The sequence below is a fragment of the Chlorocebus sabaeus genome, chromosome 15 (genome assembly GCF_047675955.1).
Source record: "Chlorocebus sabaeus isolate Y175 chromosome 15, mChlSab1.0.hap1, whole genome shotgun sequence".
Taxonomy (NCBI): Eukaryota; Metazoa; Chordata; class Mammalia; order Primates; family Cercopithecidae; genus Chlorocebus; species Chlorocebus sabaeus.
This window is the reverse complement of record NC_132918.1, coordinates 14,165,680-14,192,974: the sequence shown is the minus strand read 5'-3', so window position 1 is coordinate 14,192,974 and position 27,295 is coordinate 14,165,680. Positions and strand designations below refer to the sequence as shown.

Here is a 27,295-nt window from a genome sequence, read left to right as displayed (position 1 = left end):
CTGCCCATTCCAAACCTGAGGGGCATTTCTGTAATAATAGTAGGACATTCACCTTAAATTTAGATGTATGCATGTAACTACAAACAGCCTCTTTCAACATAAAAATGGAAAGATTTCTATTAAATTAACGTCAAGAAAATGCTGTATATATGATGAGTTTAAGGACTCCGAAGATGTGGAAAACTATCCCAGAGTCACTTCCTAATTAGAGGTGGAGCAAAGGCCAGATACTGGTCCCTGAACCCCAGGCCAGTCTTCTTTTCTTGTGTCAATGTTACCACGTCAAAAACAGGAAATATTCAGGAAACTACAAATAACTGAGAAGTACTTCATATATGCTAGCTCATTTATTCTAGCAACATCTGTATAAGGGAAGCAGGGGTTATTTTCCACTTTTATTATCTAAAAAATAAGTCAATCCAGAAATAAGGTACTGAACTTCTGTCTGTTCATTTAATCAGTCTCATAAAATAAAGTAATGTGTTCTTATGATCAGGTATGAAGAATTAATGGTTGTACACTTTTATAACAACAGCAAAAACAAAACACATTCATAGTTTATTTGCTATCTTTTAAAAATGTAAACTACACTTTTTCCAAGGCTAGAAATTTTGCAAATCATTCCAATGTTTATACCCTTCAAGTAAGAGATGGAAAGCTTCTCAGGGGCATGCCTCTGAAGCAGTTTACTTAGCTTATATTACGTGTAATGTGCAGATGGCCAATTATTCCAGTTATGAATCTAGACTACTCTCCTCAAAGTAAAGAACAAACTAGATATTTTATCTGTCTCTTTGTTTGTTTTTCTTATGATATAGTCTATGGTTGTTTCTAAATGTTCATGTTTTTAGAATGCTTTAGGGGATAAAATAGTCTTGGAGTAGACAAATGAGGAATGCCAAAGAATAGAAATGTTTAGAATTACATGCAATAGGGCATTAATTATCATGTACACAATTTTTTCTCTGAAATAGATTTTAAAAATATTTATCGTTATCTAAATATTACCACTGCTGCTATAAATCTAAATTTTCACTGAAAATGACAAATATATTCATATAGACTTAGCAAGATAAAACCCTTCACCAGAGAAAGTCCTGTTTCTTGGGTAGAAAGTTCAGGTTACAAAACATCTTTAGAGAACACGTTAATGACCATCATCTACTTGAAAACACAGGATTGTTCTTTGTTTTGATGTGGCTATATCAATATGTACTAAAACAATAGAAACCATTTAAGGTAAGTTTCAAAATATATTCTCATAATTCTGTAAATAATAATCAATTCAATTACAGGACACACTAGATTTCAACTAATATATAATTAAGTACCATGCTTATGTCCTGTATAATGGCCAAAATCTAGTTTAACACCTTGCTTAACTATACATTAATCAAAACATTTTAATATAAAATAAAAATTATCCTTTAATTGACTGTGAAGTTTAGCACAAATTCCAAAACTGCATAGCCAAAATTTTATACATATTTAAGCATATTTGTTGGAGGGAAGAGAATGATGGTAATTTATATATTATAGTCCTTTGTCCCCAAATAATTGTACCTAACCAATATAAATGTTGAGTTTATGTGTCTAAACATAAAAATATTTTTAATCATGGGGAAAGTTTTCTAACCTTTTTTGAGCCTGTTTCCTACTGATGGTCAATATCTATGGATAAGCTAATTGGAAAGGAAGACCCAAATTAATATTAACAAAGTCTTTACCTGTGTAGTACTTTTTAAAAAGTAAAATTATACTCTGCATAATCTATATATTCTTTTAGTATCAGAATGCATATTTTGCTTACAAATGAGTATATTGCTTTCTACTCCCTTTAATGTAAATGTATATATAACTGTTGTTATGACACATTAGTTAAGTATTAAAGTATTATGATATTTACTAGGGAGCATAGCAAGATGTTTTTGCTTAGGGCCGGACCAATGAAATGAGAAGATGTGAATATCTGTGTCTTTATTTTTACAATTTCGTAGTTTCAAATTTTATATCATGAATCATGAATTTTAGGCTTACAATTAGACAAAACAAAACTACTCATTTAAACTTCAGTAATTAATTCATCAGAAAATTGTCACTGATCCCCTTCCTTTTACTCTGAGAATAATGCATAGCACAAAGCATTTTTAAAGTCAGTTTCCATTTTAAATAATAATCTAAACAATACTCTGCTGACTTTGACTAGGACCGGTAGAAAACGGTAATATTTATAACCAGTGGGTGGTAAGATACTGAAATAATAAATGATCAGCTGTATTCACAAGGACAACAAAATGACTAACCAATTTAGTGTACTGGTCATTTCAGAAAAACAACTGTAAATTTAGTGAGCTAAAATAAAAATGAAAAAACATTTGTGCCAGTTATTTAAAGGTCTGACTTCTGTCCAAGTGGCAGCCCTCTGGAGAAAGTCAAATACAATATTCCAGGATAACATCGCTGATACCAGTTTGTTCAAACGATTCATAAAAGTGCAGCAGAAAATGTGTTTTAAAATCTCAATTTTTTTCAGCTCTGATTGTTTCGTTCTCTGGTAAGTCCACAATATTAATACTTTTAGTTTGTCAGTCTTTTATTATAATAAATTATAATAGTTAAAAACCAAGAAATGAAAAATGTAGGTCAAATCACTTAGCTGTTGTCATATTTGATTATGACTGAAATGAAGTGTTATAAATGCAATTTTTATCTTTGCACCACCAAGTTTATTTCTGAGGAAAGGACAAAAACAAAACCAAATGCTCTCGGATCATCTTATTATTCATTTATTTATGTATTTATTTTTATTTTGATATGTTTTGGGGGAACTGGTGGTGTTTAGTTACATGAATAAGTTCTTTAGTGATGATTTCTGAGATTTTGGTGTACCCATCACCCAAGCAGTGCATATTGTACCCAATGTGTAGTCTTTTATCCCTCACCCCCTCCCATCCTTTCCCTCAAGTCCCCAAAGTCCACTGTATGTTCCTTATGCCTTTGTGTCCTCATAGCTTAGCTACTACTTATGAGTAAGAACAGATGATACTTGGTTTCCATTCCTGAGTGACTTAACTTAGAATAATGGTCTCCAATTCCATCCTGGTTGCTGCAAATGCCATTATTGTGTTCCTTTTTATGGTTGAGTAATATTCCATGGTATACATATACCACATTTTCTTGATTGATGGGCATTTGGTTCCATGTTTTTGCAATTGCGAATTGTGTGGCTATAAGCATGCATGTGCAAGTATTTTTTTTTTTTTTTTTTTTTTTTTTTTGTATAATTACTTATTTTCCTCTGGGTGGATACTCAGAAGTGGGGTTGCTAGATAACATGGTAGATCTATTTTTGGTTCTTTAAGGAATGTCCATACTGTTTTCCATAGTGGTTGTACTAGTTTACATTCCCACCAACAGTGTACAAGTGTTCCCTTTTCACCACATCCATGCCAACATCTATTATTTTTTTTAATTTTTTGATTATGGCCATTCTTGAAGAAGCGAGATGGCATCGCACTGTGGTTTTGGTTTGCAGTTCCATTATCATTAGTGATGTTGAGCATTTTTTCATATGTTTATTAGCCATTTGTATATCTTCTTTTGAGAAATGTTTTTTCATGTTGTTAGCCCACTTTTTGATGGGATTGTTTGTGTTTTTCTTGTGTTCGTTGTGTTTTTGTTTTGTTTTGTTTTGTTTTTTGATTATTTCAGTTCCTTGTAGATTCTGGATATTTGTACTTTGTCAGATCTATAGATTGCAAAGATTTTCTCCCACTCAGTGGGTTCTCTGTTCACTCTGCTGATTGTTTCTTTTGCTGTACAGAAGTATTTTAGTTTAATTAAGTTCTATTTATTTATCTTTGTTTTTCTTACATTTGCTTTTGGGTTCCTGGTCATGAAGGCTTTGCCTAAGTCAGTGTCTAGAAGGGTTTTTTCCAATATTATCTTCTAGAATTTTTATAGTCTCACATCTTAGATTTAAGTCTTTGGTTCATCTCAAGTTGATTTTTGTGTAAGATGAGGGATGAGAACTCAGTTTTGTTATTCTACATGTGGTTTGCCACTTACCATTTGTTGAATAGGGTGTCCTTCGCCACTTTCTTTGTTTGCTTTGTTGAAGATTGATTGACTGTAAGTATTCGGCTTTATTTCTGGGTTTTCTGTTCTGTTCCATTGATCTATATGCCTGTTTTAATACCAGTATCATGCTGTTTTGGTGACTATAACCTTACAGCATAGTTTGAAGTCAGGTAAGGTAATGCCTCCAGATTTGCTCTTTTTGCTTAGTCTTGCTTTGGCTCTGCAGGCTCTTTTTGGTTCCATATGAATTTTAGAATTTTTTTCTAGTTCTGTTAATAATGTTGTTGGTATTTTGATCAAAATTACATTGAATTTGTAAATTGTTTTTGGCAGTATGATCATTTTCACAATATTGATTCTACCCATCCATGATCATGGGATGTGTTTCCATTTGTTTGTGTCACTGTCTTTCAGCAGTGTTTTGTAGATTTTCTTGTAGAGGCCTTTCTCCTCCTTGGTTAAGTAATTCCTAAGTATTTAATTTGTTTTGCAACTATTGTAAAAGGGGTTGAGTTCTTGACTTGATTCTCAGCTTGGTTGCTGTTGGTGTATAGCAGGGCTACTGATTTGTGTACATTTATTTTTTATCCTGAAACTTTGCTGAATTCATTTACCAGTTCTATGAGCTTTTTGGATGAGTCTTTAGGGTCTCCTACTGATATGATCATGTCACCCACAAAGGGCGACAGTTGGCTTCCTTTTTAACAGTTTGGATGTCCTTTATTTCTTTCTCTTGTCTGATTGCTTTGGCTAGGACTTCCTCTCTGTCCATTTCAAATTTGTTATTTAGAAATAGCTTATAAAAAGACATGTTAATCATTTCGAAGGAGACTGAGAATGTTGATTTGTGGTTTACTGATATAGTTAATTTCGGGGAAGGTAGACAAATACAGTTTTTATTCTTTTCCTTCTTCTTTTTATATATTAGTCATTTTTAAAATTATATAAATTGTACTATAAAAAAATATCATTGGCTTTCCATATCCAGGTGTTTCACATCCATGGATCCAACTAACTGCAGATTGAAAGTATTTGGGAAAAAAAAAAATAATCCCACAACGTTCCAAAAAGCAAAACTTGAATTTTCTCCATGATGAGTACTATGTTGAATTCATGTGAATTAAGTGATGTGTAGGCATTGTATTAGGTAATATAAGCAATTTAGAAATGCTTTAAAGTATATAAGAAAATGTGGGTAGGTTATATGAAAATACTAGGCCAATTTATATAAAGATTTGAGCATATGCAGAATTTGATATCCACAAGGGCTCCCAGAACCCACTGCTCGCAGGTACCAAGGGATGACTACGTAATGATTTAGGCCAGTGCTGATCTAATGTGCATACAAAGCACCTGGGGATCTTGATAGACTACAGATTCTGATTCAGAAGACCTGGGGTGGAACCTGGGATTCTGCATTCCTAGTAAGTCCCAGTTCATGCAGATGTTGCTTGTCCGAGGACTATGCATTGAATAGAAAGGATCTATGCAACATTGAGTGAGCAGCAAGGATGTCATGTTCACACACACACACACACACACGAGGTGCACAGGGTTGAGTTATATGTACTCCTAAATTCTGAAGTTGTGCTATTCTTCTCATTCACCATCATCATTAAAACACACCAGGCCCTCTTTTATTTAACCAGCGCATTTTTATGTTATCTAACCTCTCAGTGCCTTCCTCTCAGTATGTGATATTTCTAATCTCTGAAGATTTATCTTCCCTGATGCTGTTTGGGTAATTGGCACTTGTATACACTGGCTTTTCTTTTATTTATTTATTTATTTATTTATTTATTTATTTATTTTGAGATGGAGTCTCACTCTGTTACCCAGATTGGAGTGCAGTGGTGCAATCTCAGCTCACTGCACCCTCCGCCTCCCAGGTTCAAGCAATTGTCCTGCCTCAGCCTCCTCCCGAGTAGCTGGGACTACAAGCGTGTGCTACCACACCCAGCTAATTGTTGTAATTTCAGTAGAGATGGGGTTTCACCATGTTGGCCAGGCTGTTCTTGATCTCCTGACCTCAGGTGATCCACCCTCCTTGACCTCTCAAAGTTCTGGGATTACAGGTGTGAGCCACCATGCCTAGCCAACACTGACTTTTCAATTAGGTTTAAAAGTATCCCACCTTGTCACACATATCAAACAAATAATATATATATACTGGCTACTAAGAGAGCATGTTTTCTTTACACAGCCAACCAGATGAGATTGAAGTGGGCATCAAAAGTTTGAAAAAGCATGACACAGAATTAAGGAAGTACAATTAGAACACATCTTACTTATTTTAATGCTAATTTCTTCTAAATTTCACCCACAGTAACTTTGGCTCTAGGTCTCTGAACTAATATATTATTTTTATTTCAGCAATGAAGACACTTTGGTGTCACCTTGGTAGTTCAGGAATTGTAGATGAAATGACAATAGTACCATAGTGAAATTATTTATTTGTGACATTTCAAACAGTCAGTCAATGATGAAGTCAGACTTAGGACTTCGTTTATCCAATTTCCTCATTATACTATGTGCATGTAGCATTGAATCAGGGATTGAATTATTGATATAGTGGGTCTGTTTTAGTCTTTATCTGGATTACAAAGGGTGCATAATGTGAACAGAGAATTAGCTAGCTACTAAAATAAAAGTTGGTCTCCCTCAGTCTTTATGAAGCATAAACAAGATTCAGAGTAAGATATAAATGCTGCAATCTAAAAGTTAAAATGCTAAAATGTAATGTCACAGTCTTTTTTGTTGTATGGTACTCTTTCTTTCCAGGCACATAATCCACTTAATTTTCATCTCACATCTAATGAATTCTTATAGTTTATAAATATGCTTTAACATATCACTGAATAAAAATAGTACATGTGTTTAGCTTTGTTCATAATCTAATAATAAAAAAAAATAAAACTCTTCTCTCAGCTGTTCTACAATAGACATAGGTTTTTTTGAAAAAATAACTTCTGTCTATAATTTAATCTTAGTGTCCTTTAAGTCCTGCTTTTAGTATCTGTTCTCAGAAGTGAACTGTTTGTCAAAGTTCCATTAAGCTGAAGGTAAAAAATTAATGAGGGACTTACTTTAGATATTTCAAAACTAATGCAAGTCTGTTAGTCATGCAGCACAAAAAATCAAAGATTTGGGTATGTTCAATTATGGTTTAGGGTTCACTCATATTTAACATTTAAATGTATTGCTTCATAAGCTTAATAGAGTATTCTAGAGAAAAATGGAACTCAGTTATTGATTTTTATTAACATAAATATATCTTAGAGATGATTTTATTTATTTAAAGACTTTTTATCTACAAAAGTTAATTTTAGGGCAAGGATAATCAGTGAATTGATAGGGATAGATGGGTTTTGAAAGTTTATTTACTATGTCTGCTGGGGGAAAGTATTACTTAGCCAGGGAGAAAGCATAACTATATAGCAAGCATAGAATTATAATTTATTATTCAATTGTACCCCAGCTCAATTTTGTCAGGACTCAGAAAACCATTAAGACATAGGCATTAAGATTATTTTTCAAAGAATTGTTGATTCTTTTTTCTACCATTAATTATTGAACTCCTGTTATGTACCTGACAGAGTGCTAGGCTTTGTATATCATACGATGATGTAAGTGACTTGGTCCTTGCTTTTAAGAATTTATAGTTCAGACGGAATAAACAAAGTGATTTTATGTAGTGATAATGTTAACTGAAAAAAAGGTGCAGATATAGCACACAGAGCTGAAGGTGCCAGAGAAAGCTTCACATAGAAGATGACTTGTAAGTTGGGCTTTGAAGGAACTGAGTACTTTAGACGTACATGATGCGTGAGAAAAACAAGTGAAGTAAGAGGAACGGCTTAAGCAAAAACATGGGGGATGTAGCTCATGGAGTATGCAAGGGTATAGCTTAAGTTTTTGCTTAAGATGCATGAATAAAACTGATAGGAAATAATATTGAAGAATAAGGTTCAAGATTATGAAGGGCCTTGAATAGCAAGCTAGAGTTTGGTGTTTGAATTGGGGAGAGGTGCAATCATACAGCATCTTAAGAAGTTCCCACATTCATGAAAACTTCAAAATGATAGACAACACATGGCGCATCAATATTATTTCATTACCCCATGCACGTTAAAAGCTCCAAAGGTAACAGCTGAGAGAGAAAATACGTACTGGAAAATCCAGATGGCTATCCCAGCGTTTCCCAGCTAGTCTGTTCAGACATTGTCTCTGCTTTGAAACATGAATCAGTTTGTCCTCAAGTGCAGCCTGGAGCAGTAGGAGACTTGAGGCTCATCACTTTTGGCTGAGAGCAGCCTCCTATGGTCTGAAAATCCCTTTGGTTTACCTCAGTAGGTTGTACAACTACTAGCATCTTCTACATAAATTATGCAGGGCCTGGTACCTTGACATGCCACCTGTGCAGTCTCACAGAGTCCCCTCTCCGAAGGGCCCCACACTTGATTTAATGCTCTCCTACTGCCATATTGAAATTCTTCATACTTTTTGAACAAGGGGTCCCACATTGTCATTTCACTGTGGGTCCTGCAAATTATATAGCCACTTGTGGTTCCATGAATATGAAAACTGTTGGGAAATAATGACCTACACTGTGGTCCAGATGCACTGTTACATAGATCTATATAAGGGAGCAATGAAATTATGAGGCCAGCACTGCTCTTATATAACAAAATGGATTCTAAGCTTAAATCTTTATTATTTTTTCTTCAAAGCCATGACTTCCATGACAGCCATAGGCCTAAGCTAAATATAGCATTTTAGCCTTGTCTTCCAGATGATAAATTAAGGAAACACTCCTGTAACATATTTTCTCATTTATAATCTACCTCCTGCTGTAGCCTGGATACCAGTATCATTGAGCTCTGCACCCTCTGAAGTCCCATCAAATTAAATTTTGAGAAAAACCGTTAGCAATTAGTTTCCCTAATAAAAGTTCTGAAAAATATAGCACTGCATCTGAAAACATCACCGGCTGCCTGATAGAGTCATTCTGTTGTGTACTTCCTTTTGTGAGTCAGTAAAAATATAGAAACTGAATAAGTATTAGTTATTTTCTTAAGCATAGTTTGTTTTCTTCATTATCTCTATTCTATTCATACACTTTTTTGTACTTGTGTTATTATAACTGTTTTCTCTTATTTTTATTTATTTTTTGTTTTTTGAAGTTATAGATGCATTTAGTTTATTTAAATAGTCAAATATTTCTACAGGCTTAATTTATAAAAATGTCACCTTCTCCTTCTCTTCCCTGTGTCTCTTCTCTCCTCTCTTTAACTCCTCAGGGCAAATATGTAATTGTTTTTAACCTCTTTAGTAGTTACTTACCTTTTATGTTTACCTTCCTTTTGCTCAGTTATGTGTTTGAGTTTGTTTTTCAGTTTTATCCATTATATTGACTTACCACTTTGAGAGATAAAGACAACTTTCACAAGTATTCATGGATATCACAACCTGACTTTTTCCCTTTTCTCCTTTTTCCTAAAAAGGATAATTTTTGTATTAAATCAACAGTAATTATTTATATTATTATGACTATGTAAATATTATACATATTGTTCAATGATTAAATTTCTTCTTATACAACTTTTGGTCCCTTTAAGCTAGCAGTTGTCTCCCTTTATAGGTTGCTTGTTTTTCTTTATAGCTAGACACTCTTCAAACCCTAACACTCTGCTCTTACTGTAAATATTCTCTCAATATGTTAGCACACATCTGGTATTCTCATTAATTTGGTCTTCCTAGAGACCTCCCTCCCCAGCTCTGCTGACCATCTGCCGTCATCTTCACTAGGTCTGTGCCCAGGGGCCAACCTAGGATTGTCCTTGGCTGAGATCTCTTACTTAAGAATAACAAAATTAAGTTGATTTGAAGTTCAGTATATGACTGGGATTTATTGACTGATAAATTTCAATGTAGGATGTTGTGGGTAAGTTGTTTCTTTGTGGGTAATAGACCTGATTTTGGTATTTTTAGATATTTTCTATTGATCTCATCATATTGGCTAAGAGTGAATCTTCTATTACCCTTCCTGGAGAGAAGGTTTCTATATGCCAAAAGAGAAAACATCTGAGGAGTCCTGGCAATCACAACAAGATCTTTTTTTTTTTTTTTCTTTTTGTGACCGAGTCTCACTCTCTCACCCAGGTTGGAGTGCAAGTGGCATGGCTTGACTCACTGCAACCTCTGCCTTCTGAGTTCAAGCTATTCTCCTGCCCCAGCCTCCCAAGTAGCTGAGATTACAGGAGTGCACCACCAGACCCAGCTAATTTTTATACATTTATTAAACATGGGGTTTCACCTTGTTGACCAGGCTGGCCTTGAAATCCTGACCTCAAGTGATCCACCCGCCTTGGCCTCCCAAAGTGCTAGGATTACAGGCATGAACCACCACGCCTGGCCAACACCATCCTCTTTGAAGTGTGATGTTGCTTATTGTATTTGGCGTCTCCCTGTTCAGACTGTAACTCTCAGTTTTCTGCTGAAGTGGAGAAGGAACAGGCACCCACCCTGACTGGGTGCGTGAGAATTCCAGAGGACAAGCCATTTCACAATCCGAATTTCATAAGATCCTCCTGTTTCTGGTCTCTTTTGCAGCCCTACTTTAATAAATACCTGGTGTTGACAATTTCTAACCCTTTCTTTGTTCAGTGCTACAAACAGCATTCTCAGCTTCCCTACTAAGAACTTAGGTTTTAGGTTCCCCTGTCATGTCCTACATCACTGACACTTACATATCTGCTTTCCAACTAGAATCGTATTACTACCTATTCTCCTGCCCCCTGTACATTTATGCTTTTTCATTATTTTGTCATCATTTTAGTGGAGTTTTATGGGACAATGTAGGTAAGTGTATGTGTGCAATCTGCCATCTTTAACTAGGATATGTCATTGTATTTGGACTAAATTTTTACTGAGTATCTCAAATCGTGTTAATAAGTAAACAGGGTATAACTAAGGAGTAAATAAATGATTGAATATAAACTTACCAGTCATAATTTAAATACTTATTACAGATAACTTTTCCTTAAGTGTTTTAAATTTCTGTTTACTAAGGATTCTCTTCCTTTGTCTTTTGAATACAGATGGAAGTTTTAGGCAAAGCCGATCAAACCTCACCTCTCTGTTAGTGCAGCCCATCTCTGCATCACTCGTTGCAAAACTGATCTCTTCGCCAAAAGCTAGAACCAAAAATGGTGCCTGTAGCCCTCTAGCGCTTCCAAATAATGGTAAAGTATTTAATGTCATTCTCTGTATTTTACAGTTTTTGTAAAGACCATGATCATTTTTAATCTCCTAAATTGATGTATGTAGGATTATTCTTTTCAAAAATGTTGACTTTTGACGAAGTGAGCATTATTTTCTTCTGTGGCTCTTTAGCAGCACGTTTGGGAAGTAATTTTGATAAAGACTGAGACTTGACCAAAATGAGAGATTAGAAAAAGAAAACCATTTTGAACTACTACACAGAAAAGTAGCTTTATAAATAAAGCATTTTTGTACATCCATGAAAATCTGCTTAACATAGCTTCCCAGTTTCAGCTTCAGCAGTCTCACTGCCTGCCAAGATTCAGTGGATAGCAGGCAGCTATCTAGGGTATGAAGTCTTTTAGTATAAAGCATTAAAGCCTAATTCTGGCAATTGACTAAAAAATCCCTCTGTCTATACGCATCATCGCCCGGGAGATGCTTCTTGTACTGCGGTGCAGTTTGTCAGGCTTTGTTGGACCACGTGGGATGAAACAGAAGTAGTTAAGCTACCTGTGGTGGGATGAAAGCCTTGGGCTGCATCTTATTCCTGCCTCCAGTCTCAGCATTACGTTTCTAAAGAAAACACTCTCTTTATAATTTGTTAAATTTGTATCTATTTGCTAGGAACTACAACTTGTGGGCTCTGTTTTTTTGTGTCCAGACCTCTGGGCTCAATAGTCATATTTTATCTCAACTGTTTTTCTCTTGACAGCAAGAACATACAAAAGAGAAAATATGTTGAAGAAATATGTACAGAAAAAAATCTGAATACATTAAGGATTTCTCTGTTAGGGACATATGCTTTTCAAAATCCTATAGATTGAGAGCCTCCTAAACTGATTACCAATTAAACAAGGTGGGAAAATCAGAAAACAATAATAAGCCAATGTCCTCAAAGCAGGAATGAAGAAGCACTTGAGGAGATTGTTTTGTTTTGGTTTTTTCCCTGCCATTTATTCTGAGCCCAACAAATTGATTATGGGCTCTATTTGTTAAGATATGTAAAGAACACCACAATAATAGTGTAGTTGTAAGAGACACTGGACTTGTAAAAGACCATATTTAAGCCCAGATTTAAATAATTAATTAATTCAATATATATTCAGAGCCCCCAATACATTCCAGCCACTGTCCTGCCCTCAAGGAACTGATAGTCCCCATGCTAGCTCCATGCCCTCTCGTATGTCATCTCCCACTGCAAACTTCTATGTCTGTATCTACAACAGAGAGCTACACCTTTATCACCTTAAATAGTTGTGAGAATCAAAGTATGATATGTGTATCAATTCTTTATTTTTACTTTTTGTGTTATATGTTACGTCATGTATTTCTTGAGACAAGGTTTTGCTCTGTGATCAGGGCTAGAGTGCAAGTGGCTTAATCATAGCTCCCTGCAGCCTCAAACTCCTAAGCTGAAGCAATTCTTCTACCTCAGTCTCCCAAGTAGCTAGAACTGCACATGGGTGCCACCACACTAGACTAACTTAAAAAGTATATATTTTTGCAGCCACAGGGTCTCACTAAGTTGCCCAGGCTGTTTTTGAGCTTGCTAGATCCAGTGGTCCTCCTGTCTCAGCCTCCCAAGGTGTTAGGATTATAAGTATGAGCCACCATAACTGGATTAATTTTTTTGTATATTGTAAAATGTTACGTAAATATTAAGAAGTATCTTTGTTATCAAATAACTACTTAAAAAAAAATGCGTAGACATGTCTTACTCTATTGCCCAGGCTGGAATGCAGTGGCATGATCATGGTTCACTGCAGCCTCAAACTCCTGGGCTCAAGTGATCCTTTTGCTTCAGCCTTCCAAGTAGCTAGGGCTACAGGCACATGACACTACACCCAGCTAACTTTGAAATCTTGTTGAAGAGACAGGATCTCATTATGTTGCCAGGGCTAGTCTCAAATTCCTGGGCTCAAGTGATCCTCCTGCTTGTCTCCCAAAGTACTGGGATTATAGGCATGAGCCATTGTGCCTGGCCTAATTACATTAATTTTCTTCTTAATATGCAGAATAATGTACTTGCAAAGCAAGATGACACTCTCCAGCTGCATTTCTATAATAAATTAACAACAGGCATGAAGCCTACAAGAAGAGTTGAGATGTACACCAGTGTTAAAGCAAGAAACACAGGCCTGCTTTCTAAGAGACTATGACATATGAAATTGTTCTCATGGATATTGTTATGTTTTTAGAAAAATTGTTATGATTTTTAGAAAATTCAAAAAGATATATTTAAATCATTGAGAAGACATTCATGTTATAATGAGTTATTTATTTTTTAAAATGCAGAATATACACTTAGATTTTCCAAATACTGATTGAGCAGTCTCACTGAGTCTGGTAAATCAGTATTTGGAAAATCTAAATACATAATTCTATATTAACGTATAATCCTACATTAAACTGAATTTAATGAATTTATTTAATGAATAATAAACTGAATTTAATGTAGGATTATAACCCTTTACCCCAATGTTTTGGACAATAATGCTCATAATTTTTCTGAGATAATTAAGTTTCTTCATAGATATTACAAAATGCATTAGTTATTCACAGTAATGTATATCAGGGTGGGAAATGAAAAGGATACTGAATGAAGTACTGTCATTTTAAGCAATAACAGCAATGCTTATTGTTTAAGGATTAAAGAAATAATTTAAAACATATTATAATTATAACATATTGTTGAATTTTCTAAGTATAGCCCTGATCTTTAGTGTCTGAAAATCTTCACTCAGCAAGTTTGGAATGGGCACATTAAGAATATGTGTGTGAATCCACTAATTATTTATCCTACCCATTTAACCCTTTATGCACACTAAATCAAAATTCTCTAAAATTCAGACAATAATGTAATAGAATTTTTCTACTACTAATCAAGGACTACACTTAACACCTCTAGTGTTAAAGTGAGTCATTGTTCAAATTTCAGAAATTGAGTCTTGGTCCTGTTTGTCCAAACTTGGATTATCCTTGAACAATCATCATAATATAGTTGATGTAGTCTGTCAATAGGCTTGAGTCCATCAGAATCTATTTCTAGGGATACTGCCAAATCTACTCATAAAATGCTGATGGGAAATGCTGGCAACAGTTCAAAAAGGGAAAGTGGCAAATGGATGTTGAGAAAGCAAGTGTAGTTCAATGATGATACAAGTCTGGCCAAGACGCAGTTTACAAACTTTAAGTAATGACTTGCTTCATCATTAAAGGTCAACAAGAAACCATGTAGCTCTGGGATCTTCCTCTAACCATCTTGAGACCATGGGAATGGAATGCATCCTACCTGAAAATAAAGTCAGCATAGGAAGGGATCAGATGAGTAAAGGGGAGAGAAATATAGAAATAGAGATAGAGAGAAGGTATGGGGAAAGATAGAGAAGCAGAGAAAAAGAAACCCTTATTTACATGATTAGAGCCCTAAATAAAGCCTTGTCTGAAGCCAAATCTATTGAACTTTTCATATATATGAGTCAATACATTCCTCCTTTGTTTCAGCCTCTTTATATTTGGTTTTTGGTTACTTGCAACTAAAAGCTATCTAACTGATAAAAACCATAACACTTAAACTAAAGAATTGAATGCCTTCATGCATGAGATAGGCGCAGCAAATTGAAGTGGATAACTGGCCATTTGTATGGACATCGCTGCAAGAACTAAAAAAAAGAAATGTATGAGGAATGGAAAAAGAATCAGGAGAAAAATTCTTACTTAAATAGATTGTTTGCATTCATTAGATAATTGGATACTGACTCCATTTCATTTCAAACGGTCTTTTTCTTTGTAGACCTGACTCATTCATTCAAGGTATTGTCAATATTTGTCTTTGAAGTTCAGTCAAAACATGGAAAACTTAATTTTCACATATCATTCTGAGCTTGTGATTAAAATTCATGACTACAGTGATTAAAAGGGAAGAAGAAACTTTAAAATCCATTAATGAAATTTAAGGTGAAAAGTATAAATGAATCAAGTTAAAAATAATCATTTTAATGTATTTGATGATTCATTTATTTTGAAAAAATAATTGTTTACATGTTGCTTAAAACTTATCATCAGTGATGATGAAATTTTACATAAACAAATTTGGATGATGTCTCTTCAAGTGGATATACTATATATTTTTTGTTATTATTTCCTTATTTATAATTCTATGTTTTATCAAAATTACTTTTATTATTAAAATGACATAGTGTCTAACTGATCATCTTGTTTATAATTTTTACATATTTCTAATGCATTTTGTAAATCTATCTTCCTAATCTGTTAGTAATTACTTTAAACAATGCATTACTAGCATTTCTTGAGTACAAATTTAAAAACATGTATTGAACATATTATCTACAAGTTGTAGTTACACAAATATTTGTTGACAAATGGTGCCTTTTAACTTTTCAAGAAATATCTATTAGCAGGAAACGTTACTACAATTGAATTCAACACTGTGTATTCTTACATGTGAAACTAATCAATCTATTCAGAGCAGCCTTGGAATTGCTACATGTGAAAAGTTCCAGTATATTATGCTACTCTCCTTAAAGAATGTCTTGAGATTTTCTCTCTCTCTCTCTCTTTCTCTCCCTCTATCCACCTACCTATCAATTTATCTTGGTAGACAATGGAGTAGTATGAGCCAATATGACATGGCTTCCTTTAAGTTCCAACGTAACAAATGACAAACCTTTTTGGCCACAACAAAACAAAGTATTTTTTAGTAGACCTTAAAAGAAAAAAAAAGAAAGGGAAAACTAAAAACTTAGTTTTGAGCAGAGTTGGCTTCAATAATGTTGATTAGGCTTTTCCAATCAACATGGAGGAAAATATTCAGAAGAAATGGGGAAATTTTTAATTTGTGCAGACAACTTCTATATTGCATGCATACAGATATGATGGCTGCTCTTTATCTGAACAATTCAGAGAGCTAGAACTGTTTCAGAAGGACTGATATGTGTGGAGAAAAATGCCAGATCAACTGTCTTCAAGCAGTCAGTTACATAGTGAGCATATGAGTCTGAGGTAGGAGTTGATAATGGAGTATTCCGTAGAACTAAAGATCAACATTCATGAGCTGCCAGTCTGAAGTCCTTGGACAAAAGGAAAAAGAGCTTCAGAATTCACTTTGAAGGACTGTTCATCAGGATCTTAAACGGAGTGAGCGTAGCGGGGAAACCTATTGTCCAAAGTCCACAGAAAGTAGAGTCAATTCTCTGTTTCCTGGGGAGTGAAGGCTGGTCTTACTAAAGGTGACACAGATCTGACATTCACCCAGAACTTCTCAAGTTTCCAGGATTCTGTCTCAACAGTTTTCATTTTAGAAATGATTCAGCTGGAGTACAGTCTAGAGTTTTTGTTTGTTTGCTAAAAGACTTAAAGACAACCTGAGATGTACACTTGAAAGCAAAATTATTTTAAAAAGTGTTTTCTACTTTTTAAATATTTCTCAAGGTTTTTACAGCTTCTTATATTCTTAGCATATAATTTTTCAAATACCTGTCACTTTTTACAAATTACAGAAATTCCAACTAAACTTTAGAGTTTATATGTGTGAAAAATCCATTAGCATACACCATATCTTTGTGTTTTTATGTTATGGACTAACACTGTCATTTACTAAACAAAAACTTCCAGAGATTCATCACTGCCTTTGTGTTTCCATTATTCTGCTATTCCTTTCAAGTATCCAGTATTTCTCTTTATTATTCTATTCAGTATTATCCAAACATATCTTACATGCATGTGTCTCTAAGTTGTAAAGGCCCATTACCCTCTAAATTCTTACGGTTCAGTGCAAGTGTTATATTCTCCACCAAAAACCCTTTAGGGTTTCATTCAAGTTGGACATAGCCTCTCCTTATGACTCTCTCATGCATTTGGCATTTGTATGCTATTTGGCATTATGATATGATATTCTTCTGAAGCAGAGCATAAGCAACTGAATTTTCATTAGAATATGTTGTTTCCTCTTTATAATTCAATTATTTGAGATTTTCTTTATGGTTCAGGATATCATCAGTGTTCTATGAGTATTTGAAAAGAATGTATGCTGTGTTATTGTCTATTCTATACATGTCTACTTAGATTAAGTTCCTTAATCAGGTTGTTCAAATATTCTATATATTATTCATGTTAAAATCTCCTACTGTGAATATAAATTTGTTCATTTTCCCTTGTAGTTAGTCAATTTTCACTTTATATGTTTTGAGATTATTTCGTAGGTGTTTATAAATTCAAATATATCATATCTTCTGGAATAGTTGAACCACTTATCACATGAAGTGATATTCCTTATGTGTAGTAATTCTTGTTTTAAGTTTGAGTAGGCCTGATATGAATTTTGTAGCACTATTTGTATTAGTATCTTTATGCTATGTATTTTTTGCTTTCAACCTTCCTGTATCTTCCCTTTATATATGTCTCATTAATAGCAAATAATTTCCAATTTAAACACAATCTGATAGTCTTTTAATAGGAGCATTTGGTCCCTTTCATTTAATGTGATTAATATGTACTTAGACTTACAGTTTTCATCTTAATTAGGGTTTTTTCTTTGAATCACATATTGTTTTCCTTTAGTTGTATTTTTTCTTTAGATTTAGATTTTTGCCATTAAAAATTTTTCTCTCCATTATTTAGAAGTTATAAATACATTTTGTATTCTTTTATAATTAATCTAAGAAATTACAACTTCTCAGAGATCCCGTGTCCCTGCTCTGCTTAGTGTCAGGTAACTTTCTTTGCACTTTTGGGAGGAAGTGGGGAAGTTCAGAACTTTAGGATTCCTACTTTATAGAGGAAGAATATTTTTTAGAACCACCTTCTTCATCCCAATTTTGGTAAGCCCAGGACTTTGTCTTCTGACCTTTGCATCCCACGAGGCCATCAATATTAAAGGGTTCTCTTTGTTTACCAAATTCCCTTAGGTTGAAGATAACCTCATAGTTTTATTTACCTGGGTTCCCATCACAGCTTAAATTTTGACCCAGTAAGTTCTTAATTTCTTGCTAATTCTCAGATGCTGTTAACAAGATTTATTTTGTATTTTATTTGTCATTATAAGTTACTATCAGTGGGTGGATTAATCTGATATCCTAGCCCACCATATTTTTAGTAAAGAAAATCTTCTCTTCCTTTCCATCCATTTATTACCTCATAGCAAATATGGACTCAGAAAATTGTGTAGATTGATTGACATATAAATCAGGTCATCAGGAAAAAAGGATCCACTAAAAATGTGCAATTTAAGAGAATTTAATCAAGTGCTTTATGCACATGGTGTGGACAGGTAAAGCAAAACAGAAAAGAGATACTATTGCTGCTGCCTCTAAACCAGGTCTAGTAATTGCTACTACCTGTAAATATGAAAGGGCAAGAAGAGAGAGCAGTTGTAGGAACTGGCCAGTACTTTTAGCTATAAGAGAAGAGCTGTGGTTTTCAGCCAAGCAGAGTTGTCACTGCATAATGTGGACAGTAAGGGGGGTACTGGAAAATAAATACTCCAGTCTTTCACTTAACCCAACCTACACCCTCTTGTTGATGCCTTCAATTGGGTAAACTAAACCTGAAGCCAAAGAATAAAAGAACCAGGTAGATGTAATGCATAGAGGTTACTTCTCCTGGGGTAAGGTTAATGGAGGGTGGCAAATAGATGTGAATGAACAAATAGAAAATATGCAACAAAGATAGAGCTTCAGGTGATTAGTAGATTAGTAGATTAGTGCTTCAGGTGATTAGTGCTTCAGGTGATTTGGTAGACAGCTGAGAAAAAAATTGTCAATTTTTACATTTCTGAGGGACACAAAGAGAATAAAAGTTATTTTTTCTCATATTCATATTATTTAGAATATCTTCCTAGTTACATAACTTTACTAAATAAAAAGAATACAAATTAATTCAATGTTAATTGTTTTTCCAAAGTATGGAAGCTCACATGAGTACTTGCACATATGGATGTGAAGATGTGTATGCATGTATCAGATAATCAGGGAATAGCTATATGTACTTGAAAGTTTACAAGTTATGATGACATAGAATCTAGAAGCAGTTTATATTCAGATTTTCAGGCAAACAGTTGGCATTTAGGAAAGATATCTGCAGACTGCAGCATCTCAGTCATCAAAACTCCCTCTAGAACAGATTCTAGTCCCCGTGAGGATCAGGAAAATTAAGAAAATAAAAGAACAATCTGGAAGTCCAATCCTAGAAAAAAAGTTCTTTTCTAGAGCCACATCAGCAAGAAAGGGACTCAAGTATATATAATGGGACAAATATTCAATTAAACTTAGAGACTCTAGAAGATCTATGCCTAGGAAACTAACAAATGCTTAATTATTAGAATTGAGACTCAGAGTTAGCAGCAAGTGTTATTCTTCAAATCTCTGTGAATAATGTTGGAATTTTTTCTAGATATTTGGTATAATTATTCAAAATACAGGTAGAAATGAAGGTTTGTTAGTTATCCCGGAAGAAGAAGATTGGGAACCAATTAATCTGGCTCTTAATAATTGCAACGAAAATGCAAGACAGAATTGTCTCTGGACCATAAAATTGGCAGTAGTTATTTTTCTCTGCACATGATGAAATTAAGGGATAGAGAGAGGCAGCTATTTCATGTCTCTTAGCTCTGACACCCCTCACCCTATTTGAATACAAATGTTCTCTGAGTGGAACACATTTTTATATCTTGAAATCTTTTAAACTTCACATGTCATAATTAAAGCTGTCATCAAATTTTACATGAAAGGCAGAAATTGGTAAATGTGAGCTGGAAATGTAACTTTTAACTACTAGTACACACACACACACACACACACACACGCAGCAACTTTTTGAATAATTAACTGCCCCTAAATGTTCTCCGGGAGTTTCTAATTACAACTTTCAACCGTGATTTTTTTTTTAAACTTGAAATAAATGTACAGAAAGTTGCAAGAATAAAAGTATTTTTTCTTAACTACTCAAGAGCAAATTACAAACATAGTGAACATCTCTGACTTTGTCAGTGAATTCTCTGACAAACAACGACATACTCCTACACAGATGACACAACCATCACAATCAGGAGTTAACCATTGACACATTACTACCATGCATTCCACAGACTCAATTCAACATTTTCCAATTTTCCCAGTAATATCCTGAATTACAATAAGATCCAAACTAGGTACATGTGTAGCACAAAATTGTCAAACCCACCATTTCCTTCAACCTGGAACAGTTTCTGTCTTTTCTTCACTTCCTTTGCTTTGCTACCTTTCGATGTTACATACCAATTATCTACAGTATTGTTCCTCAAATCTGTGTCTATCTGATGTTTTCTCATGAGGATATTCACGCACTGAATCTTTAACAGTAATACTACAGAGTGAGACTATGTTTTTCCCATTGCATATTATGAGCTGGTGCATGATATTACCATGTGCCAGGGAATAATTTGTTTCCTTGTATGTAATCAGTTGATGCTATTACTCCCTCCACAATGGATCCAACCTTAGTCTCTGTCTAATATGGGCTATTCACCCTATATCAAATGTTCTACCTGCCCCTACCACGATGTAGTTAACTTCCTTACTTTACTCAGGCTCTAACAATGTGTGTTCTCCAGCTCTTAAAAACAGATGTTCTTCTCACTCTGCTTTAGTTTGTCCTGTCTCTAGTGATGCTGCTACCTTTGATCTCTTGATTAAGGTGGTGGCTGCCAGGTCTCCTTATTGAAGTTACTTTATAATTGTTTTCTTTTATACTCAATAAGCATTTGAAATAATGTAGCATACTGCCTCTAACCCCTGCTATCTCTAGCCATTAGTATTTGTGTTCACTGACGCTTGTTGCCCAGTCACTTCTGTGATGATGCCAATGGTGACTTTCCAACTTCCTGGGTTTTTGTTGTTGTTGTTGTTGTTGTTTTTAAGACACTTTCAGTCTGTCACTATAGTGCAGTGGCACCATTTTAGCTAACTGCAGTCTTCAACTCTTTGGCTCAAATGATCCTCCTGCTTCAGTCTCTGAGTAACTAGGACTAGAGGCTTGCACCACCATGTCTGGCTAATTTTTTTTTTTTTTTTTTTTTTTTTTTTAGAGGCAAGGTCTTGCTATGTTGCTCAGGCTGGTCTCAAACTCTTGGCCTCAAGGGATCCTCCCAAAGCTTTAGGATTACAGGCATGAGCCACCACTTCCAGCTGTAATTTTATCATCTTTACACTTATTAGTTGAAATTCCACTGTAAAGAAGAGATTTTTCTTTTTTCTATTCATTTCTTTATATGATTTTTTAAATTTACACATGCCAGTATTGAGTCATTACTTAATTAGGATTTATATTCATAATAGATTCAATAGGTTATATACCAGTACTATTTATATCTTGATGCTCAGATTGTCAAATGTTAGCCAGTAATAGCAACTTCAGCTGGATTCTGTGTCTTTTGACATGTACTCATTATTCTTCATGTATTTACTTAGTTTTTGGCACCATAAGACGTACCAAATCATCTTGTACTTTTCCTGTGCCAGCTCTGTTATCAGCCATTTCTCCAAAGACTCTAGGTCCTTTAAGTGGAGAATAGTCTAGAAAAACGGATCTGGATTCATCTATTGCTATTGAAGTGTTACTTCTCTCCATACTACTCAGTGAACAAAACTAGGAAAATATAATTATATTTTAATATTATATTTTATGTAAATATATAAAAATATATCTGTACACTCAGACTTATATCTGTATTTACTTTTAAATCTATGTGCATGGGTGTTATACACACACATACACACAGTTTTATATATATGTATGTTCTCTTGGATATATATAGATATATATACAATCAACAACATATATAGATATGTTCTCATGGTTTTATATATATATATAAATTAATATAAACTCATATGTCCTCATGGGTTTGTATATAATATATAATTAAAATATATTAAATTTTATAATTTAAATATAAATATAATTAAAATAAATTTTATATATATATATAAAACCATGAAAACATATCAACACTGAGTTTTATTTATCTTTCCACATTTGTAAGTCTTTTCTCTAGCAGATAGAAATCGCCTTCTCATTAAATGGAATATATTTACTTAGGTAATTAGATCCCCTGCATGTAATCAATTGATGCCATTACTCCCTTCACAATGGATCCAACCCTAGGCACTGTTACATACAGGCTATTCACTCTATATCAAATGTTCTGTCTGCCCCTACCACAGTCTGGTTAACTTCCTCACTCCACCCAGGATCTAACACTCTATGCTATTCAGTTCTTAAATTCAGATGGCCTTCTCACTTTGCTTCAATCACTTATCTCATTGCACTATTTCCCCTGGCAGTTGCTTTCCTCCTCATATTCAGGCCTTCTCACAAACAGGTACACATGCAGACACACACACACACACACACTTAGACACTATCCCCACCATCCTTGGGCCCTGATATATCATGCTGGACCACAGGCCAAAATAGCTAGATCCTGAGGTCCACAACCACCAGCAAAGAAAATTAGCACAACAAATACATATACCACCCAAAGTTACCATATTGGAACACATGGTATAAGAATTTAAAATAAGGATTAAAGTTAAACTCAAAAAGAGAATAAAATATATTAGCAATATAAAACAAAAATCAGAAAACATTTTTAAAAATGAGAGGAAATAATAGGTGTGGAAAATAAGATAATTGAAAGAAATACAGTAATTGTTAGGGTAGGTAGATAGATAGAGTCATAGATAGATGTCACTGAAGAATAAATTCAAGAGCTAGAAGATCAGATTGACCTTCTAGATCCAGACAGGCTGGATCTAGGATAAATAAATACAAAAGTACGACTAAAAGATACAGTGGATTAAAATGGAGTTGTAGAAACAATATTAGAAGAAGGAAAAAATGGGAGAGAGAAAATGGTCAAAAAAGTAATAATAAATTTTCCAGAAAAAAAGGAAAAAACACACCTATATATTTTATAATTAAATTCAAAAAGCTCAAAAATAAAGAGGAAAATTCTAAAAGCTTCTATGGTGAAAAAGGGTTCAATGTTATCAGGTGCTACACTAGGAGGAGACAATCTCTCTAGGTTTTAATTCCACCATCCCTGGGGATTTAGAGAACTACCCCAGAGTGCAGGTTTGTTCAAGCCTTTTTACAACAGTGCCTTGCTCCAGTAGATTTGGGAAGGCCTGCTAAAGCCAATTTCTGTTTCACTATTTAATCCCTAGTTTTTCATAGTTTGTTCATAATCATACATGTTTTTACCTAAGTTCAATCATTCTGTATATCCCTCTGTATTCTTTTCTTTTCACTTATAGCATATTCATGTTTCTATATATTCTTTTATATTTAACAGCCACACATTTTATCACAATTTTCTAAGTCATTTCCCTGTTTCAGATGTTTATGTTGTTTTCTATCATTGCTATTATAGATTATACTGCAGAGAGTTGAATTATTCTTGTAGGATACATTTCAAAGTACAGGAGTGCTTTTGTTATTGCTATGAAGAGTAATATTGCCTTACCAATGGATTGTTCAAATTAGCAATGCCAACAGCAGCAGATGTGTCTTTACAGCAAGTTTAATCAAGATCTTTCTGATATTTATTATTAAAATTTAAAATGTGATTACAGTGCTGACTCTAGTGAAGAAAAACAGACTCTATGCATATTTATTTTCAGATGTGAGTATGGAATAATATAAGGATTGTAAATGCACCAATCATCACTCTGTAAAAATGCACCAATCAGCACTCTGTGTCTAGCTAAAGGATTGTAAATGCACCAATCAGCACTCTGTAAAAATGCACCAATCAGCACTCTGTATCTAGTTAAAGAATTGTAAACGCACCAATCAACACTCTGCAAAATGGACCAATCAGCACTCTGTAAAATGGACCAATCAGTACTCTACAAAATGGACCGATCAGCAGGATGTGGGTGGGGACAGATAAGGGAATAAAAGCTGGCCACCCCAGCCAGCAGCAGCAACCCACTCGGGTCCCCTTCCACACTGTGGAAGCTTTGTTCTTGGTGCTCATTGGTGCATTTACAATCCTTTAGCTAGACACAGAGAGCTGATTGGTGTGTTTTTACAGAGTGCTGATTAGTGCATTTACAATCCTTTAGCTAGACACAGAGTGCTGATTGGTGCATTTTTACAGAGTGCTGATTGGTGTACTTACAATCCTTTAGCTAGACACAGAGTGCTGTTTGGTGCGTTTTCACAGAGTGCTGATTGGTGTGTTTACAATCCTCTAGCTAGAGAGAAAAGTTCTCCAAGTCCCCACTCGACCCAGGAAGTCCAGGTGGCTTCACTTCTTAATCCCCCTTCTAAACAGGACACCCCAACAACTGTTGGGAATTGGTCAATGACCACTCTAGCTACTTCAGGTAAGAATGTGGTCCAGTAAGAATTAGTACATGTGTGTGAAAATGGTTATTGTAAATGTTAAGCACTATATTAATGCAAGGTAATATTGCAAGGAGTACAGTATACATATTGTGAGGCTTGCTCACAGCTAACTTAGACAAAAATATATTGAATTTTAGAAAACCAGAAAAGATTCTTCGTCTATATCTATATCTAAAATAAGCAGGAAAGATCATTGAGAGGTATAAGGTAAAGAGTCTGTAAAGTTCACTTATGTGGATCATCTGGAACAAACCTTGAGCAGGGAATTAGATAAACAGTCAAAACAAACAAACATACGAGCCCAGTGCTATGACAATCTTGAAAAGGCAGAACTATGAGACAGTAAAAAGATCAGTGGTTGCTGCCAGGGGTTTTTGGGGAGAGAGGGAGGGAAGGAGGGATGAAGAGGTGGCACACAGGGGATTTTAGAGTAGTGAAACCATCCTGTATGATACTATCATGATGGATATACCTCATTATGCATTGTCAAAGCCCATCAAATATACAACACAAAGAGTGAACCCCAATGTAAACTATGGATTTTACGTGTCATTATTGGTCTATCAGGTGTAACCAATGTTCCACAGTAATAGGAGGCTTAGGAGACAGAGGGTATTTGGGAACTGTGTACTTTCTGCTCAATATTTTTGCAAACCCAAAATGCTCTAAAAAACAAAGTCTGTTAATTGAAAAACAAACAAAAATGCATAGTACCTAAATTAAAAGCACAATGCTCAGGCTCTACATAGATTTACTCACAGATAGATAAGGCACTCAGGCATTCTCTAAAGGCCTCCTTACTTTTGTTTTGGTTATTATTTTAACGAATTCAGTGTACTGATTTTCCATTTAATTTGTTCGAAAGGGTACATTGAGGGAAAGAAGCAATGTATTTATTATAACAATTTCTATCTATCAGTAAGAAGTGAACGTCTGTGGGCCTGCCAGTATAACGTGGCTACTTTGTATTACCTGCTTTCAAATTTGCCGTGCTCTGCCCTGACACTAACACCTGCCTACTCCTAAACCTCTGCTTTAAGGAAAACTTTAAAGATCCTGTGAACCACTTCCCAACCCAGACTTCTCAGGATCCTTCAAATACAGGATTAACACATTTCATCTCCAGAGACTATGTCAGTTCTGTGACTAGAGTCCCTCCTGATTTGTGTCTTTGCCTTATTTGCAAAATTTTTGAATATCAAACATAAACAGAAAAATTCAAAGAGGTAGAGCGATTAGTACGGATTTAGAATAGAGGTAAGGAACCTACAAACCCAGATAGAAACAAAACCTCTAATATATGAAAACATGTACAGCTTTAAGAATCTTTATCTTTTTATGTTGTGTAATGCTTTATTTACCATTTTTAAAGTGTTAATAAAATAGTGAGTCATACTGGAAAGGTTATTGTCCACATGTTCTTTATCTGAAAATAGAAAAGTATTCAATATTCTTTGGAAATGTTTTAATCTATTTTTTTCCTTTTTAAAAACATGAGTTGCCCACATCTCCTGAAGGTCTTCTGAATGCTCTCATAATGAACCCTCATTGTAGAACTGAATGTAAGGTTTAGAAGTGCCTATTTATGGCTCTGAGGTTCAAAGATGCTAGCAATTGTATCTTAGTCATCATTGCATAACAAGCACCTAAAATAGAATCTGTACAAAGTATTGAATAAATATTTGTCAGAAAAAGTATAACTTTGGTTATCTGAGAACATTCAATTCTGTGGAATTCTTTTGCTGATGATATTGGATAAATAAATTTTAAGGTTTAAAAAGTACAATAACATATAAAGAAACAAAAGTCTTTAAATTTTTATTTTTTCCAGAAGTAAGAGTCGTCAGCATGCAAGTTCAGACGGTGATAAAATTGAAAACAGTTACTAATGTTGTTGGATACGTAATGGGCTTGACATCTCCAGGTAAGTAGGGTTAAATATTTATAGTCTACAGTTTTTATGAAACTTTACAAGGAAATGCTCTGTAATAATTTAATATCATACTTAAATATCCTACTTTAGATGTAACTAGAAATTTGTCTCACTCTTAGAGTAGATAAATTTGAAACTAAGAAGTGGATCTTCATTCTCTTTCCTACCATATCTCTTGCAAAATAAATCTTAGTGGGGAGAGAGAGAGAGAGGTGGGGGTGTCTCAGGAGGGGATGAAACAAGAAACAGAGTTTAGATTTGGTAAACTGGCATGTTCTACAAAAGCCAAAGTTTTCTTCTTTTCTTATACTCACCATAACACCATTGAAAATTTTATTTTTATCAAGAAGACATTTTAAAGAATGATTTTTTTCCCCTCTCTGCAGCCTCCACCTCCCGAATTCAAGTGATTCTTGTGCCTCATCCTCTTGAGCAGCTGAGACTACAGGCACCCACCACCACGCCCAGCTAATTTTTCATTTTTTATTTTTAGTAGAGACAGGGTTTCACCATGTTGGCCAGACTGGTCTTGCACTCCTATCCTCATGTGATCCACCCGCCTTGGCCTCCCAAAGTGCTGGGATTACAGAAGTGAGCCAAGCG

At 34.6% G+C, this 27,295-nt stretch overlaps 1 protein-coding gene across 2 annotated transcripts in view; it reads left to right on the top strand.

Annotated features, from left to right (window-relative positions):
* The window catches only part of NAALADL2 (N-acetylated alpha-linked acidic dipeptidase like 2), a 962,079-nt gene that overhangs the window by 577,725 nt on the left and 357,059 nt on the right, over positions 1-27,295 (top strand). For both annotated transcript variants that reach the window (XM_073023452.1, XM_073023453.1), the window contains exons 6-7: positions 11,181-11,324; positions 26,591-26,683. In XM_073023452.1, the coding sequence (XP_072879553.1) occupies positions 11,181-11,324; positions 26,591-26,683 (237 nt within the window). The remainder of the gene's footprint in view (positions 1-11,180; positions 11,325-26,590; positions 26,684-27,295) is intronic.